Here is a 17393-nt window from a genome sequence, read left to right as displayed (position 1 = left end):
TTTTTCTATTATAGTATATTTAATGCTTATTTGGTTATGAAGACACAAGTTCAGTAAGAAATTTGTTGAAAGATACAGAAAATGCCAATAAGACATAAATGACGTGAAGGCCCCTCTTTAGAAAATCACAATATCATTTTTTCCTGGTAGTTCGCGCAATGAGGGTTAGACATTGTTGGCACGTTTTTTTATTTACAGAGCTCAAAAAAAGTTTATTCTGGTAGCAAAATGAATGTGGGTGGATGAGCTTCTACAAATGTTTCTATAAATCTTTACATAAATCTATCTATCAAGGACCAGTTCTAATTTGAGATAATCAATTGTTTTATTACAAGATATTATTTTATTATAAGATATTATTCACGTTTGCTCCGTCCGAGGCGTCAACCGTTCACATCCGTTTGTGTTCTTCAGTTATCAGTTTCAAACCGAAAACGAGTCAACCACCATAAGTCTCGTCACCAAAGAAAGACATCACAGGAACACGTGTTACACGAATTAGCCGGTGGCCGGTGGCTGCGGTATGCGTATGCTATGTTGTTTTATATGACATTATCGTCAACGATTGAATGTACGGTGGCAACGACCGAAGTAGGATTTCACCTGAAGCTTAGGTTGCCGACTGGCCGGTGGGTTTCTTGCGGCTTCTTCTGTTATAATTTCATATTTCTACAACTTCACAGTGTCCACATTAACTTCAACTCTCTCTTTTACTCATCACTATCTTTCTCACTCCCTTCTTCCTACTTCATTCCACTGCAGCACACCAACACTGCAATCATTAGCTCCATTCCTTATTGCCTGAAACTAACACTACTAAATCAACTGAAAATATATATTTATGGAATTAATAAAAGAGTGAGAGACTATAATGATATTTTAACAACATTTTTTTGACAATATTTTAACATCATATTTACGTGTCATTCTGTGATTGGTTCAAAATTACTCCATAATCAATAATAATAATCATAAATACTAACATAGACCAATCACAAAATGACACGTAGATGGTGTTAAAATGTTGTCAATTAATTATCCAACTAGAAAGGATGAAGTGATAATAAACTGCAGTTTTTTTTTACCAATTATCATACATTACGTTGATACGTTGATGTAAGTTTTCTGCTTTTAAGTCAAGAAAGGGCCGTCGAACAAAACAACTAACGAGAGCTATATTTAGTAGGATATGAAAGATCATGCATGTACTTGTCTTAAGTTAAAATAGGAATTTGTACTAAAATTTTATTATAATATATTCAGAAAGTAGTGATTAAAATTATCAATATCACCGAGTAATTTAAAATAAAATATTTTAACAATAAATATAATATATAAAAAATATGTTTAATGTAGACTAATTTATTATATTTGATGTTATATTTTATTTTAAATGTTAAACTTAATATTCGATGACCATTATAATAAGTGTGTAAAAAAGTGACGCAAACAAATTTCACTATTTTATTATTTTATATTCATTTCTAACCATTCTCATCATATATCTATATACCTATATTTAATAGGTATAATTAAGATTTTTATTACATCTTTATTCCTATTAGATAATAGATATATTTATATTACAAATATTGAATATCAAAATATTGAAAAATAAATTATAATTGTATTCATTTTAAATTAAATTCTAAATAAAACTTTATGAGAACCAAAATATTTATTAGGTTTATAAACGTTAATCAAAGAAGTTGATAAAATTAAAAAATAATTTTCAAAAGTTATAAAAAAAGTATCTAAATTTAAAATATTTTAAATTTCTCTTTAGTTTCTTTCTCTAAATTCTAATGAAATCACATAAAGGTCAAGAATTAAATGGATAATAATAATTAAATTTTAGCATATATATTTGATATTTTGAATTTCTTGAATCATGATAAATAAAATTTATGACAATGACATTAGTTTATTATATTATAATAAATAAAATTTCTTTATATAATAATTAAGGTGTTAAAATACACTTATAATAATGAATTAGAAAATAAAATAAAAATTATATAAAAAATAACAAAAATAAAATTTTACATAATAAAAATAAATAAAAAATAAAAATAGTAAAAAGAAGTAAAAATGATCAAATGTGTGTTTTATTAAAAATAATTTAATGTACCATTCAATAAAATCATACAAAGAAAAATAAAATATATAATTAAAGGCATGATAAAATTAAAAGTATCTTAAAAATCTAATAAATGTTTTTCACATGTCAAACTAGTTGAATTGTTAAGACACAATGAAAATTATTTTTGTAAAACAAAAGTTATTTTAATGAAACAAAAATTAAAGATAAAAAAGAATAAAAGATGTGTTTTGGTAGGGTTGAGATCCCTTACTCAAAGCATTCCAAGTGGTTTGCTCCATCATTCAGGTTATGTTGTTCTCTCTCTTCTCCTTGTCCTAGTCGAGAGAGAGGTGTCCACAGAAGATACTCTGATGTTCAAGTCAATGATTTACTCAATGGATTCTATAATAAGAATGAGTAATCACGAGTTAAATTACCTGCCTTTTTTCATAAGACATATATTTATAAATATTATAATGAGTTTACCATTAGGTTTGATTCATTAATCACCAATAAATTACTATTATTCTCCATTAATTGGTATTATTGCCCAGATTAATTACCAGTTAATGACTGTTCTAAACCAGTAGGTTCCTTGTTGGATGGTCGACCACTTAGTCCTTAACTGACCAAACAGGTCATAATTCAAATGTGAAACAAAAACTATTTGATTCAGTGTAATTAATAATACATCATTTAAGCATAATGATACAAAATTTATGGAAAGAGAGAAAATACTTTAAAATAGAAATAAAATTTATAAATAAAAATATGTCAAACAATAGAAAAAAGAAAAAATAAAAATTATAAAAATTATAAAAATAAAAACTAAGAAAATAATATATATATAATTTTTTTTAAGATTATCTAATAATGTAATTTAAAAAGGATGAAAAGTATTAAAGCAAGTACGAGAATCAATACAGATTTTGTTTTGTCAAAATAAAAACGAGTTTATTTGTCTTTCTTAATTTAATTATATATTTTAATATCTTGATAAAACAAAATAATTCCATCATAAGTTAATATATTAATATTTGTATAAATATATTATTATATTATTAAAATGGGTGGTTAGAGGGGCAAAGTACTTTCTTTTTCTGTAATCATATCTTAAATTATAATTCATGTGATGGGATTGTTGTGTCGTGAACCACACTCACAAGCTTAGTAAAGAAATGGAATGTGACGTGGAAAACTCAGGTACACTTGTTGTCATGGCTGGAAACTACAAATTATTCAAGTTGTTTTTTCGCTAGATATTTTTAAACTGATTAAATTATACAATTTTAAAAATATTCAATATCTTTATATAGTGATTTAATTTAATATTTAACAGATGACAAAATATAAGTTCTAACACTAAAATAATTAGTTTATAAATTTTTTTTGTTATGATATATTCAGAATGAAAATGATGATTTTGTTGACATGGGGTTGGAATTGGATGGTTTTATCTTCTAATTCTGGGGATTTCCCTGCCTCATTTAAAAGCCACGAGACAGACTGAATATACTGCTCTCTTTTTCCTTCATTTCTTTGCTTTCCTTGGTATGCAATTTTTTTCATTTCCTCTCTATAGTTAATTTTATTTCATCAAACTTCTTCTCCTTGCCCTTAATTTTAGATCAAACTACACTTTTTTAGAACCATTTGGTATGAAATTGTTTGTCTTGCTTCCTCACCTTAGTCTGTGATCATACTAATAATTTATAGATGGATAGAAGAGTCTCCTCCACCATCAATATTGCTAATGATGAAGCAGAATCTTTCTTTGATGAGAGTGATGTCTCTGCTGTCCTTGGCTACATAAAGCAAATGCTGATGGAAGAGGACACAGAAGAAAAGTACAGTATGTTCCATGATTCCTTAGCTCTCCAACATACTGAGAGATCATTTTATCAGGTTATCACTCACCAGAAATCTTCTTCCCCTTCTTCCACACACCATCATCATGTTCAGAGTAACCCCAGTTACAGAGTGGAGAGCCCTGAGCAAAATGTCTCTGGTTGCTCCAGTGATAATAGTACTGGTAGTTATGGCAGTACATCCATCTCCTCTGATTCTCAGTGGAGTGTTGACTATAACACCCCTCCACTGCCAAACACTTTTACCTTTCCGGATAACTTTGCTTTCCACTCAAATTCAACCTCCACCACTCAATCTTCCACGAATACTGGATTTGGATTCTTAGATAATACCCTTCTTGATTCTGCATTTCAAGAGCAATTAAGGTACCAGCTTCCTTCCTAAACATACTCCGTTCAGTGTTGACACGGACAGCACAGCCTTTTCTGCGGTTCCAACTGTGGTAATTAAGACAGAAACAGAAGAAAGTGTTGAAGAGGAGCATTTTCTGTCTGTGTCAAGAAGGAGAAATCGGGATCGGGAAGAGTATGAAGCAGATGGGAGAATCAGGAAGACATCGGCAACGTACGTGGATGAAAGTGAGCTATCTGAATTGCTTGATAAAGTGGTGCTAGGCACTGGTTTAGGAAAACGGGTGCCTTCTGACACAGCCCTTTACCAAAAGGATGAAACATTCTTAGCAAACATGTTTGGTGGGAAGGTCAGGAAAAGTAACGAGGAAGTTGTAGATCTGAGAGCACTATTGATGCTTTGTGCACAGGCTGTTGCTTCTGATAGTCCTTCATTTGCAAAGCAACTATTAAAGCAGATTAAGCAGCATTCTTCTCCAATAGGGGATGATACTCAGAGGCTTGCACATTACTTTGGAAACGCCCTTGGAGCATGCTTGGATGGAACCGGTTTCCAGGTTTATAGTGTTCTATCCTCCAAAAGAATCTCTGCCAAAGACATGGTAAAAGCTTACTGTGCATATGCTTCAGTGTGCCCGTTTGAAAAGATTACAATAATTTTTGCCAACAAATCAATTTGTTTTCAATCTGAGAATGCAGAAACTGTTCATATCATAGACTTTGGTATCCGCTATGGCTTCAAGTGGCCTTCACTTATCAGCATCCTATCAAAACGTCCCGGTGGACCACCCAAGCTTCGCATCACGGGTATAGATCAGCCACAGCCAGGTTTCAGGCCAGAGGAAAGGGTGCTGGAGACGGGGCGTAGGCTTGAACATTATTGCAAGCGTTTCAATGTTCCGTTCGAGTTCAATGCTATTGCAAGAAAATGGGACACCATCAGATTTGAGGACCTCAAGATAGAGAAAAACGAATTTGTGGCTGTGAACTGCATGTTTGAGTTGGAGCATCTACTTGACGAGTCTGTGGTGTTGGATAATCCAAGGGATGCTGTTTTGAGGTTGATTAAGAAGGCAAATCCTGGCATATTTGTGCACAGCATTGTCAACGGCTCCCATGATGTGCCATTCTTTGTGTCACGGTTCCGAGAGGCTCTCTTCCACTACTCTGCACTGTTTAACATGCTTGAAACCAACATTGATCGTGAAGATCCTACGAGGTTGATGTTTGAGAAGGATTTGTTTGGACGAGAGATCATGAACATCGTAGCTTGTGAAGGTTGTGAGAGGGTTGAGAGGCCACAAACATACAAGCAATGGCAGCTTCAAAACATGAGAATTGGGTTTCGGTTACTTCCTTTGGATCAACGAGTCATTGACAGATTAAAGAAGAGGTTGAGACAGGATGCGCACGACACCAATTTCATGCTTGAGGTGGATGGTGGTTGGGTGCTACAAGGTTGGAAGGGTCGAATTCTACATGCTTCCTCTTGTTGGGTTCCGGCATAGTGTATTTCCAGTCTTACACATAATTGCTATACTTTCCTTCAACGAGCAAAAGCAAAATTATAAGTCAGTTTCTACCAACATGTACTTTGTTTTCTACTTACATATCTAACAATCATATGTTCCAGAAGCAATGTCCCCAACTGTGTACCTTCTCAACATGTATATGTCCCCAAAAAACAATACATGCTAATAAACTTTTCAAGATTACTTTACCACTAGTCCAACAACTTTATAACTTTATGTAAATATGATGATATTTATAGGTTTCTAATGTCACTTTATTTCTTTTTCTTAGATATAACTTTTTTATTTTTTTTATAAATTCATGTTAGGTATGATACTTTTACATGGATAAATTTATTAGTAAAAATAAAAGCAAAAGATATATGAAAGGTAAAAAAATTCATATAACGCGTTACATGTAGCACCTTCAAACAAAAACAAAAATTTTCATGTACACGAAAAAGTTGCATTAACACAATATCCATTAAGAAAAAAGTAAAAACGGTAGATTTATAAGTTATATAATATGACAAGAAGAGAAAGATAGAAAGAAAAAAAAACAATAAGTATACAATAGGTGTAAATAAAATGAAGGTATATATTCTTGCTTAAACAAAAATTAATCGTTTGAATGTAGGTAGTTGATACCAATATGAAATAACACGAGAAATTCTAGATGATATAGAAAAATACCATCGATGTTTATTTTAACCCCAAACTCAAAAGTTTCTGGCCAACCTACACTATATTAGTGGTCTTCCTTTAACTAGTTCTAAAACAAAAAAAAAGAAAAGAAAACATCTATATTATTGACCATACCTTCACTAGATGCAGTATCAGTCAACTAGATATAGCCTTTGGTGCAACCATACCCCTTTAGATAAATTAATGATACAATTTTTTTATATTAGAATGCTTCTCACTAATGTGAATGTCACTTGTGGTTATACCTTTTATTCATTTTCCATATTAACAAACCTCTCCGTCCATATAGCATAATCATATCTTTGATTATTTTTTTTTTATATTAGTAGATAGAGGTGCTAAAATAAGTTTTAACTCATATTCATTATGGATTCGAGTTGGATTAAGTTGATAAAATTTTAATTTTTTAAACATGAATTGAATTAAACTCGATTCATTTAATCCATGGATTAAACGAGTTTGAATCAAGTTGAAGGTGGGTGGACTTCTAATTAACAAAAAATAACACTATTAGTTTTTTTATCATTTTTTAGAAGTCTTTATAATTATTTACTACTTCTAATTATAAGTTCACAATTTGATTTTTTTTTTAAATATTAGAATGTTGTTCAGTAATGTTTGAATAGTTCAGACATTTAATTTATTTGTTTATCAAGTTATATATGTTGATACTTTAATTTTTAACTATTATCTTGTTATTGAAATCACATTTGTAGAGAAGAATATTAATCTCAAATTTATCTATATGAGTGTCTCTCACATCTTTAAAGGTGAAATCTCGCACTTGTATATAATAGAAGCCGGTTTTGTGGGGTTAAGTTAGGCTTAAAATCCACTTCTTAACATGGTATCAGAGCTTGGTTTAGAACCTATCCTAGCGAGATCTATGTAGACATTCTGTTCCATCCGTTGTCGGGCCATTATCGGACCGCCCATTAATGTCTAGTCTCACGCTCGAGATGTATATACCTCGGCGTGAGGGGGATGTGTTGGAAGTCTCACATCGACTAGAGATAAGACCACTTTAAAGTATATAAGTGGGTGCAAACCTCACCTTACAAGCCAATTTTGTGGGGTTGAGTTAGGCTTAAAGTCCACTTCTTAACATGGTATCAGAGCCATGGTTGGAGCCTTTCCTAGCGAGATCTATGTGGATATTCTGTTTCACCCGTTGTCGGGCCACTATCAGACCACCCATTAATTCTACTCTCATGCTTGAGATGTCTATACCTCGGCGTGAAGGGGGTATGTTGGAAGTCTCACATCGACTAGAGATAAGGCCAAATTATAATATATAAGTGGGGTGCGAACCTCACCATACAAGCCAGTTTTGTGGGGTTGAGTTTATTGTAGATAATCCAAACTGATATAACTGTAAAGTATAGTTAGTTTACTTTCTGCATTAATGTTGTTGTTGTACTATACCTTTATATAAGGTATATATTCATCTGGATGAGAATTTACCTCAGTTCTCATATCACGTGGTGCACTTACTTTCTTCTAACTCTCTCTGCATAATTCATTCACTGTTTCATCCACACACACCACTCTACGCTAACAGTGGTATCAGAGCAACATGTTGCGAAACCTGGTGGAGTCTTAACGTTCAAAGTAGACTAAAGAAGAGTTTCGTGGAGAAGTGATGGCAGGGATGATTCAAAGCAACTTACCGGTGTTCGATGGTAAGAGCTATGATGATTGGTGTGTGAAGATGGATGCCATCTTGGGTTTCCAAGAAGTCGATGAAGTTGTCAAAAAAGGTTTTCAAGAACCTTCAAAAGGGGATTCCGAAGAAGTGAAGAAAGCCTATAAAGACAACAAGAAACTGGACTGCAAGGCACGTATACTATTGCACCAGTGCGTCTATGCGGCGATCTTTCAGAAGGTATCGAAAGCAGTCTCGGCCAAGGAAGTCTGGGACATACTGCAAGAGTGATATGGAAATTCTGGAAAAGTTAAGAAGGTAAGATTACAATCCCTGCAAAGGCAATATGAGTTCTTGAGTATGGGAGAGCAAGAAACGATTGAAGAATACGTTGGAAGGATTCAGATAGTGGTAAATGCAATGCGGGCTTGTGACAAGATTGTTAAAGAAAAGAAGATTGTCGAGAAAATTTTAAGAACACTGACATCCCAGTATGACTACATCGTTGTGGCTATAGAAGAAAGCAAAGACCTGGAAACGATGAGAGTGGAAGAACTACAGAACTCTCTTGCAGCGCATGAGCAGCGTTTGATTGAGAGAAAAACTGCAGAGAAGAGTGCTACACAGAGCACGAACCAAGCGCTGCAAGCCAGAAATGTTCAAAGTTTCAGGAGTCGAGGAGTTGGAAGAGGCAGAGGACGGACACGCGGTGGTCGAACGGGTGGTAGAAATGTAAACTTCTCTTTTGAGCACAAGGAGGTTAACGACTGTGAACAAAAAGAGGGAAACAAAAGAGGTGGAAGACAGTCGAGAGGCAGAGGCAGAAAGAATTTCAACAAGAAAAATGTTCAATGTTACACGTGCAACAAGTTTGTGTCAGAATCGGCTGCAGCGGAATGGTTAGCGTGGAATAACAAACCAAGAGGGTTTTTAATACTAACGTGTGCCTTTTAATTTCTACTCAATTAAACTTACTTAGCAATTAACAAAGACAAATAAAGCAAGAGTAAGGTTGAGAGAAATTTGCACAGATGATTTTATCCTGGTTCGGATCTTACCAATCCTACGTCCAGTCGCTTATCTCAAAACAAGATAAACAGTTTCACTAACACAAAACAATTACAAACTACAATCACAAAGATACAATTTGTAAAAGTTTAGAAACCACCTCTCTTGATGCCACAAGAGATGAGACAACACCTCCTTTGAATCTTCACAAAGGATGAAACACTTCCTCCGAATACTTCACGAAGGATGAACACCTCCTCCGAATACTTCACGAAGGATGAACTTCCTCTTCCAGACACCTCCTTAGACACACCAAGGATGAACCAGCTATTCCTCTATCACCGTAGCAGTATATCACCAACTCTACAGACAGAGTTTCCTTAGCTGAGCAAGAGCACACAATTCTCAAGAGTTTCTGAGTATTTGAGCACAAGGGAAGAGTTTCTCAAGTTCTTGTTGAGAGGAAATGAGAGTCTATTTATAGACTCATCCAAAGACTCTTCCATTTTTCGTTTTCAGCCTTTCACACTGTGTTAATCGATTAGCTACAGTGGTTAATCGATTAGCACCCCAACGGATAGTCCAACGGCTCTTAAAACGGCTAGTTTTTCAAACGGCTCCTGTGTTAATCGATTAACAGCCCTTGTTAATCGATTAACGTTAATCGATTAACACCCCTTGTTAATCGATTAACAGCTGAATGCAGTGCTTCTTCATTTGTCTCTGGAACAATCGATTTACACCCTGTGTTAATCGATTAACACTGCACAGATTTTGCTGTTTGACTTATTTTTACATCTCTTTTAAATGCAAACATAAATCCACTCATAATCTAAGTCCTAGATACTAAACTATAATTATTACAAAAGCTTTCCATAGCAATACAAGTCTTCATAACATTTTGAATCTTGATTTCTCTTGACTTGATTTGGACATCATCAAAACTTCATCTTCATCATTTTGCTAACAATCTCCCCCTTTTTGATGATGATCAAAACCTTCTTGATTTAAAGCTTTTGATAATAATCTGTATTTAAAATACAACTTAAGGAAGAAACAATTGTTAGTAAAACTTAGAAATAAGTTTAAGACTTTAAATATTTCTCCCCCTTTTTGATCATTATTAAAAAGAGATGTATAATTGCTCCCCCTAAATTTATTAGAAAATATACTCCCCCTTAATACAAGCATGTATGCATATTAAGGAAAAACAATATATATTTTATTGAATTTTTAAAGAGGTAAGCATGCAATGAAATATAAAGGGCATATACTAATAAAAACATAGAAACATAAAGCACCCCTTTAGATATGCCTTTGATTTCAAATGAGAATCCTCTAGGTTGTTTCCACATTTTGATTAGATCTTCATCTTGAGGATTGACATCATTCTTCACTTCATTTGTTGTCTTCTACAAATAATAATTTAAATGACTCAAGAGGTTTTGCCTCAAGGTCTACAATTTCATCAAAGACAACATGCACACATTCTTCTATTTCAAATGTTTTCCGTTTGAAAAATAGTTCCATCTACCTTGGAATAAAAATTTCTTAATTCTTCTTTTCAAATATTTAGAACAAAAACAATTTTTAAAAATTTTCTTAAATATTGTTTTAAGGAAATTCTAAATTTTAAACAATAGGTACCCAACTATTTTGTATGGGTCCTTTGGGTTAGTTTGAAAATTGAAATCATTTTACAACCCAAATATATCTACCACTTGGAACACCATAATGCTTAATTTTACATTTATTAGATGTATGACCCTTTTTCATACAATAAAAGCATGATACAACATTTGTGTTCCTATAAGTTGTTCCTTTTTCTACCCAAGTTCTACGGGTTCTATGATTATGTTTATTTTTAATTCTAGGAACATACTTATTTTTAACAACCTTATTTTCATTAGTTTTACTACATTCTCCTGAGGTTGTTTCATCTAGTAGTTTCTTATGATTAACACAAGATGCACATTTATCACTACTAGTAAATTTACCTTTTTCATAAATTAAAACTTTATTTTTCAAAATTTTATTTTCTTCAAAAGTATTTTCAAAATTTAATTTTAAATTCTTATTTTCTTCAAGAATATTTTCAAAATCTGATTTCAAATTTTTATTTTCTTCAGAAATATTTTCAAAATTTAATTTTAAATTTTTGAAATCCTTTTTCAATTTCTTATGAGCAAGATCTAGTTTTTCAGATTCTACTATTAAAGCAGCATAAATTTCATGCAATTCATCTTCACTAATTTGACTAGAATTATCAGAATCGCTAGATGTACTTACTTGGCTTCCAGCGTCGTCGTTCACCACTAAACAGATGTTTGCTTCTTCATCTGAGTAGCTTGAATCTGAAATGGTCTCATTGTCGTCTTCCCATGCGATGTATGCTTTCTTTTTCTTGAAGAACTTCTTTTCTTTCCTTTCTTCACCCTTCTTTTGATTTGGGCAGTCTGCTTTTAGATGCCCCTTTTCTCCGCAACCATAGCATCGGTAATTTGAGGAAGATACTGGATTATCTTTCTTTTCGTATCTAAATTTTCCTTTGCCTTTAGACTTCATGAACCTGTTGAGCCTTTTTATCATGAGTCTCAATTCTTCTTCTTCGTCTGAGTCTTCATCTTCCGATTTACCTTTGCTTCTTTCAACCTCAGATTTCAAGGCTAGACTCTTTTTCTTAGTTTTTGCTTTTGCTTCTTCTTCATCTAGTCTTCCGAGGTCAAGTTCATGTTCCCTCAACTTTCCAAAAAGTGCCGCCATAGTCATGGTGTTCAGATTTTGTGACTCAGAAATTGCAGTCACTTTTGGTTGCCAAGACCTGTCTAAAGATTTCAGAATTTTTATATTAAGCTCATCAGTATCGAAAGATTTACCTAGTCCAATGAGATGATTGACAATGTTGGTGAAGCGTTTTTGAACATCTACTATTGTTTCCCCTTGCTTCATCCTGAACATTTCGTATTCCTGGATTAAGGTATTCTTTCTAGCTCTCTTAACATCATCTGTACCTTCATGGGTTACTTTAAGTACTTCCCACATTTCTTGTGCAGTTTTACAAATAGAAATCCTGTAAAACTCATCAACAGTTAAAGCAGATGAAATAATATTACGAGCTTTTACATCATTACCAAATTTTTTCTTATCTTGAGCAGTCCATTGGTCACGGGGCTTTGGTTCCTGCATATTGTTAATTGGAACAAAAGGACCAGATGCAACAGCATCCCAAATATCTATATCAATAGATTCCATAAAAATTTGCATTCTTACCTTCCAGAATGCGTAATTTTCACCTGTGAATAGTGGTGGTCTATTGATAGAAGCACCCTCTGCAAAGGTTTGATGTGATCCCGCCATTTGAATGACTATCAAAGCAAGCTCTGATACCAATTGTCAGAATCGGCTGCAGCGGAATGGTTAGCGTGGAATAACAAACCAAGAGGGTTTTTAATACTAACGTGTGCCTTTTAATTTCTACTCAATTAAACTTACTTAGCAATTAACAAAGACAAATAAAGCAAGAGTAAGGTTGAGAGAAATTTGCACAGATGATTTTATCCTGGTTCGGATCTTACCAATCCTACGTCCAGTCGCTTATCTCAAAACAAGATAAACAGTTTCACTAACACAAAACAATTACAAACTACAATCACAAAGATACAATTTGTAAAAGTTTAGAAACCACCTCTCTTGATGCCACAAGAGATGAGACAACACCTCCTTTGAATCTTCACAAAGGATGAAACACTTCCTCCGAATACTTCACGAAGGATGAACACCTCCTCCGAATACTTCACGAAGGATGAACTTCCTCTTCCAGACACCTCCTTAGACACACCAAGGATGAACCAGCTATTCCTCTATCACCGTAGCAGTATATCACCAACTCTACAGACAGAGTTTCCTTAGCTGAGCAAGAGCACACAATTCTCAAGAGTTTCTGAGTATTTGAGCACAAGGGAAGAGTTTCTCAAGTTCTTGTTGAGAGGAAATGAGAGTCTATTTATAGACTCATCCAAAGACTCTTCCATTTTTCGTTTTCAGCCTTTCACACTGTGTTAATCGATTAGCTACAGTGGTTAATCGATTAGCACCCCAACGGATAGTCCAACGGCTCTTAAAACGGCTAGTTTTTCAAACGGCTCCTGTGTTAATCGATTAACAGCCCTTGTTAATCGATTAACGTTAATCGATTAACACCCCTTGTTAATCGATTAACAGCTGAATGCAGTGCTTCTTCATTTGTCTCTGGAACAATCGATTTACACCCTGTGTTAATCGATTAACACTGCACAGATTTTGCTGTTTGACTTATTTTTACATCTCTTTTAAATGCAAACATAAATCCACTCATAATCTAAGTCCTAGATACTAAACTATAATTATTACAAAAGCTTTCCATAGCAATACAAGTCTTCATAACATTTTGAATCTTGATTTCTCTTGACTTGATTTGGACATCATCAAAACTTCATCTTCATCATTTTGCTAACAGTTTGGGCATTACTCTGCGGAATGCTGGCACAACGAAGCGGCGAAGAACACCAAGAATGATGAGGCAGTGAATCTTGTTCAAGACGCATGCGATTCAGAGTCTGACCATGTTATTTTAATGTGCACAACCGAACGATTGTCACCTTTTGACCGATCGGATGTAGATGATGGATAAACCGAATGGTCTTCTGGTAAAGTTGGTGAAGAAACCGAACGATCTTCAGATGTTATGCATTGTGAAGAAACCGAACAGTTTCTGTCTTCAAACTGAACGGTTTCTGGTGAAAATGTGTTCTTAATCCAAGCGGGTGCCAATGAAGAAACCGAACGGCTATTATGTTTTGAAGAAACTGAACGGGCGCTACTGTCAAGTGAAAGAGGGAACCCTGTGTTGGACAAGCGTGAAGAGTTAGCAGACCACGTGTCGCTTGCTAATGAAACGAGCCATGCAGAAGATGAGTCATCTTGGTATTTGGACACGGGGTGTTCCAATCATATGACAGGTAAAAGAAACTGGATACTGGACTTAGATACAAGTATGAAGAGTATCGTTCGGTTCGCAGATAACGGCGTCATCCGAGCTGAAGGCTTAGGCAAGATGTTGATTACGCGCAAAGATGGAAGAACCGCATACATGCACAATGTTATGTATGTTCCGACGATGAAAAGCAATTTACTGAGTCTTGGACAGCTCCTGGAGAAAGGTTACACTATGAAGATGCAGCAAAGACACATTGAAGTATTTGATGAAAGGCAGCAGCTGGTGCTCAAAGCCCCTCTTGCTCGGAACTGAACCTTTAAGGTGAATCTAAACGCCACTGCTGTTCAATGTCTAGCCGCGACAGATACTAGAGAAGATGGGTGGTTATGGCATTATCGCGATGGACATTTGAACTTCAGAAGTCTAGGTCAGTTGAGAGATAAAGACTTGGTGAAAGGTGTTCCTACAATTGTTGCACCACCACGCAAGATCTGTGAAGGTTGTGCCATTGGAAAGCAAACCAGAAAAGAATTCAAGAAAGCCATGATCAAAAGAGCCAAGCAGCCTCTGGAAGTGGTTTATTCTGACGTCTGTGGACCCCTTGATGTGCAAACACTTGGAGGTAACTGATGACAAATTTATGAACACCGAAATACGGCGCCACAAACTTGTTTAACAATCGGCAAGTGTGACCGAATCGTTTCAAGTAATAAACTCGGTAAGACCAAGTATCGTTCTCCCAAAGGACTCACGGCCTAGTTTAGTTATGTGATTCGTTGATTATTTAAGACTTAAGAACGAAATAAGTGGAGTTTAATATGCAAAACAGAAAATAAACATGTATGCATGAATTTGATCAATGGCTAAAACAAAATACAAACACTTCAATGGAATATATAGATGAGTATGTTGTTGGGGTTATCAATTTCATCTTATCCACTCTCATATACTTTAGGAATTCAACATTCTTTTCATCATTGTTAATGCCACTCTCTAAATTACCTTGCAAGAAGGCCTATCCCTAATTACGAGTTCATACGATTCCTAACATTCCTAATAATTAGTTCTTTTAGTGCAGGAGCTTAACGGCAACCAATATACTATTGGGAGAAATTCCCCGGATCTAGACTTCCCCGTACGTTCCCGTATCGACAAAATCAATAATCATGCATTGAATGAGTTAAACAAAGCAAGCATTGAGCAAAGAGGAAAAACCCTAACTAATGATGAAAGAAAGCATAGGTCTTAAATATAAGATGTAAAAACAAATTCCATATATGAGAGTTTCACAAGACTACATTGATTCCCCAACAACAATACAAGGTTTAGTTCACCATATTCATGGTGAAACTAGATGAATAATAATGAAAGAATGAAAGATAAAACCCTAGAAAGGTTAAGAGGTAGCCTGAGCATCCAAGATCCTCCTTCAAAGGGGTGGAAGAGAGAGTGTTTGCTTCGTTTCTGCCAAAGATACAAACCCTAGGAAACCCTAAAGCTTATATACTATTCTAAAATTACAGAAAATTTAGGCCCAAGCCCATAAGTGTGCCGCTCAGCGGTAAACTACCGCTCAACGGTAAGTGCGCGAGCTCGGTTCTTCCCCTCAGCGGCCATTTTGCCCCTCAGCGGATCCCCCGTGAACTCCTGAGTGCCGCTCAGCGGTAAACTGCCGCTCAGCGGCAGTTGCGGCTTCTCCTTTTGCACTTTTTGATGTCTTGTCTCATTCCATCTCTCTCCTTCTTCACTTCTTTCACCAAATTCACCTTAAAACCTGCACAAAAACACTGAAATCAAGCATAAACCTGTCCAGCTCTCTTATTTATGAAAATATGAACAAAAGCATGATTTCAAGCTAGTTTCTAAGGGTTAAAGGTTGCTTTTAGTATCAATTTCAAGCATAAAAATAACAATTTTTCAACTGTTATCACAACCCCAAACTTAGAACTTTGCTTGTCCTCAAGCAAACAAGATGTAACTCAATCTTCTACCAATTCATATGATGGTTCACTCATTCAAAAATCTTCTTTTCAAGATAAGTAAAAACTTCAATCAAACTTATGACCAAGATTTCAATCAAGATGTGCAAATGCTTTAGTGTTCACAAAGTTATTTAATATCCAACAAATGCCATTTTTCATGAATGATCAATCAATTAAGCATGGATGTTCATGTGCTCATGGAATACTTCCTCACCAGGTAAAGTGTTTCACTCACACTCAAGTGTATAAGAGGTAATCACTCATTCACTCCACTATCACAATGTCACATGAATCAACTTTGCCTTTCATTTAACCACAATCAAAAACATTAACAAGCATGCATCATCACAAGGACTTTTCAATGGCTTATAACGAGGCTGGGCTAACAAGAAAATTGGTTTTTCTGGATCACAAAATCCTTGAGTTAAGAGAATCATAACAACACAATTATTCTTATTTTTCCCAACTCTCTTTTGCATTGAGCTTTGCTTTTTCTTTTCTTTTCTTTTTTCATATTTTCTTTTCATATTCTTAATTCTTATCTCTTAGCTCAATGCTTTTCCTTTTTCATGCTTTCCCAACAACCCCAAACTTGAACATTTAACAATACCACACAAGATTTTCTACTCAACTCAAGGTAAAGCTTTTCAACAAGGGTTTTCAATTTATGTTCAAGGCTAAGGGTTCAAAGGATAGAACACAAAGTGTTCTCTTTTAATGGGCTAACTTTATGAATTTGGCCAATAAAAAGGGTTCCAACAAACGGCCTTGATCATATGATGCAAAACAAGCAATTGATTCAATCATAGAAAACCTGGGCAAAATCATTCATGCTTCCAAAGTAATAACATTAAATCAATAAAAACTCTGGAGCTTAAAACCTCACATATAAGCTCATTCACATTTGACATACACATCCTGCTTAATCTTACAATCACAATCATAATATCCTGCATTTGTTCACAAAGCTTGTGAATCACCTGTAAAAGCATTTTATGTGCACATCTATCTCAACATCAATCAATCAATAATCATCATCAAGCATTACTTATCACACAATCACAGTCAATAGCAAACCATCATAACAAATCAGGTTTCCAATAGAGTACATCAACCTTATTCTAAAACAAAAATAAATACGTACAAAACACTGGGTTGCCTCCCAGTAAGCGCTTGTTTAACGTTACGAGCCTGACCCAAACTTTCAAGGATCAACCAACAGCATCATTGTGGACAATTGTTGCACCTCTCCCCCTAGATAGGGC

The 17393-nt window shown here is 34.6% G+C and overlaps 1 protein-coding gene across 1 annotated transcript; it reads left to right on the top strand.

Annotated features, from left to right (window-relative positions):
* Window positions 1-3799: 3799 nt before the first annotated feature.
* Window positions 3800-6022, top strand: LOC108332935 (scarecrow-like protein 14). The gene is made up of 2 exons (XM_052870767.1): window positions 3800-4115; window positions 4315-6022. Exons 1-2 carry the CDS (start codon window positions 3800-3802, stop codon window positions 5808-5810), a joined length of 1812 nt encoding a protein of 603 aa, XP_052726727.1. The 3' UTR covers window positions 5811-6022.
* Window positions 6023-17393: the final 11371 nt, after the last annotated feature.

The sequence above is a fragment of the Vigna angularis genome, chromosome 11, assembly GCF_016808095.1.
Source record: "Vigna angularis cultivar LongXiaoDou No.4 chromosome 11, ASM1680809v1, whole genome shotgun sequence".
NCBI lineage: Eukaryota > Viridiplantae > Streptophyta > Magnoliopsida > Fabales > Fabaceae > Vigna > Vigna angularis.
This window is presented reverse-complemented; position numbering and strand designations above follow the sequence as displayed.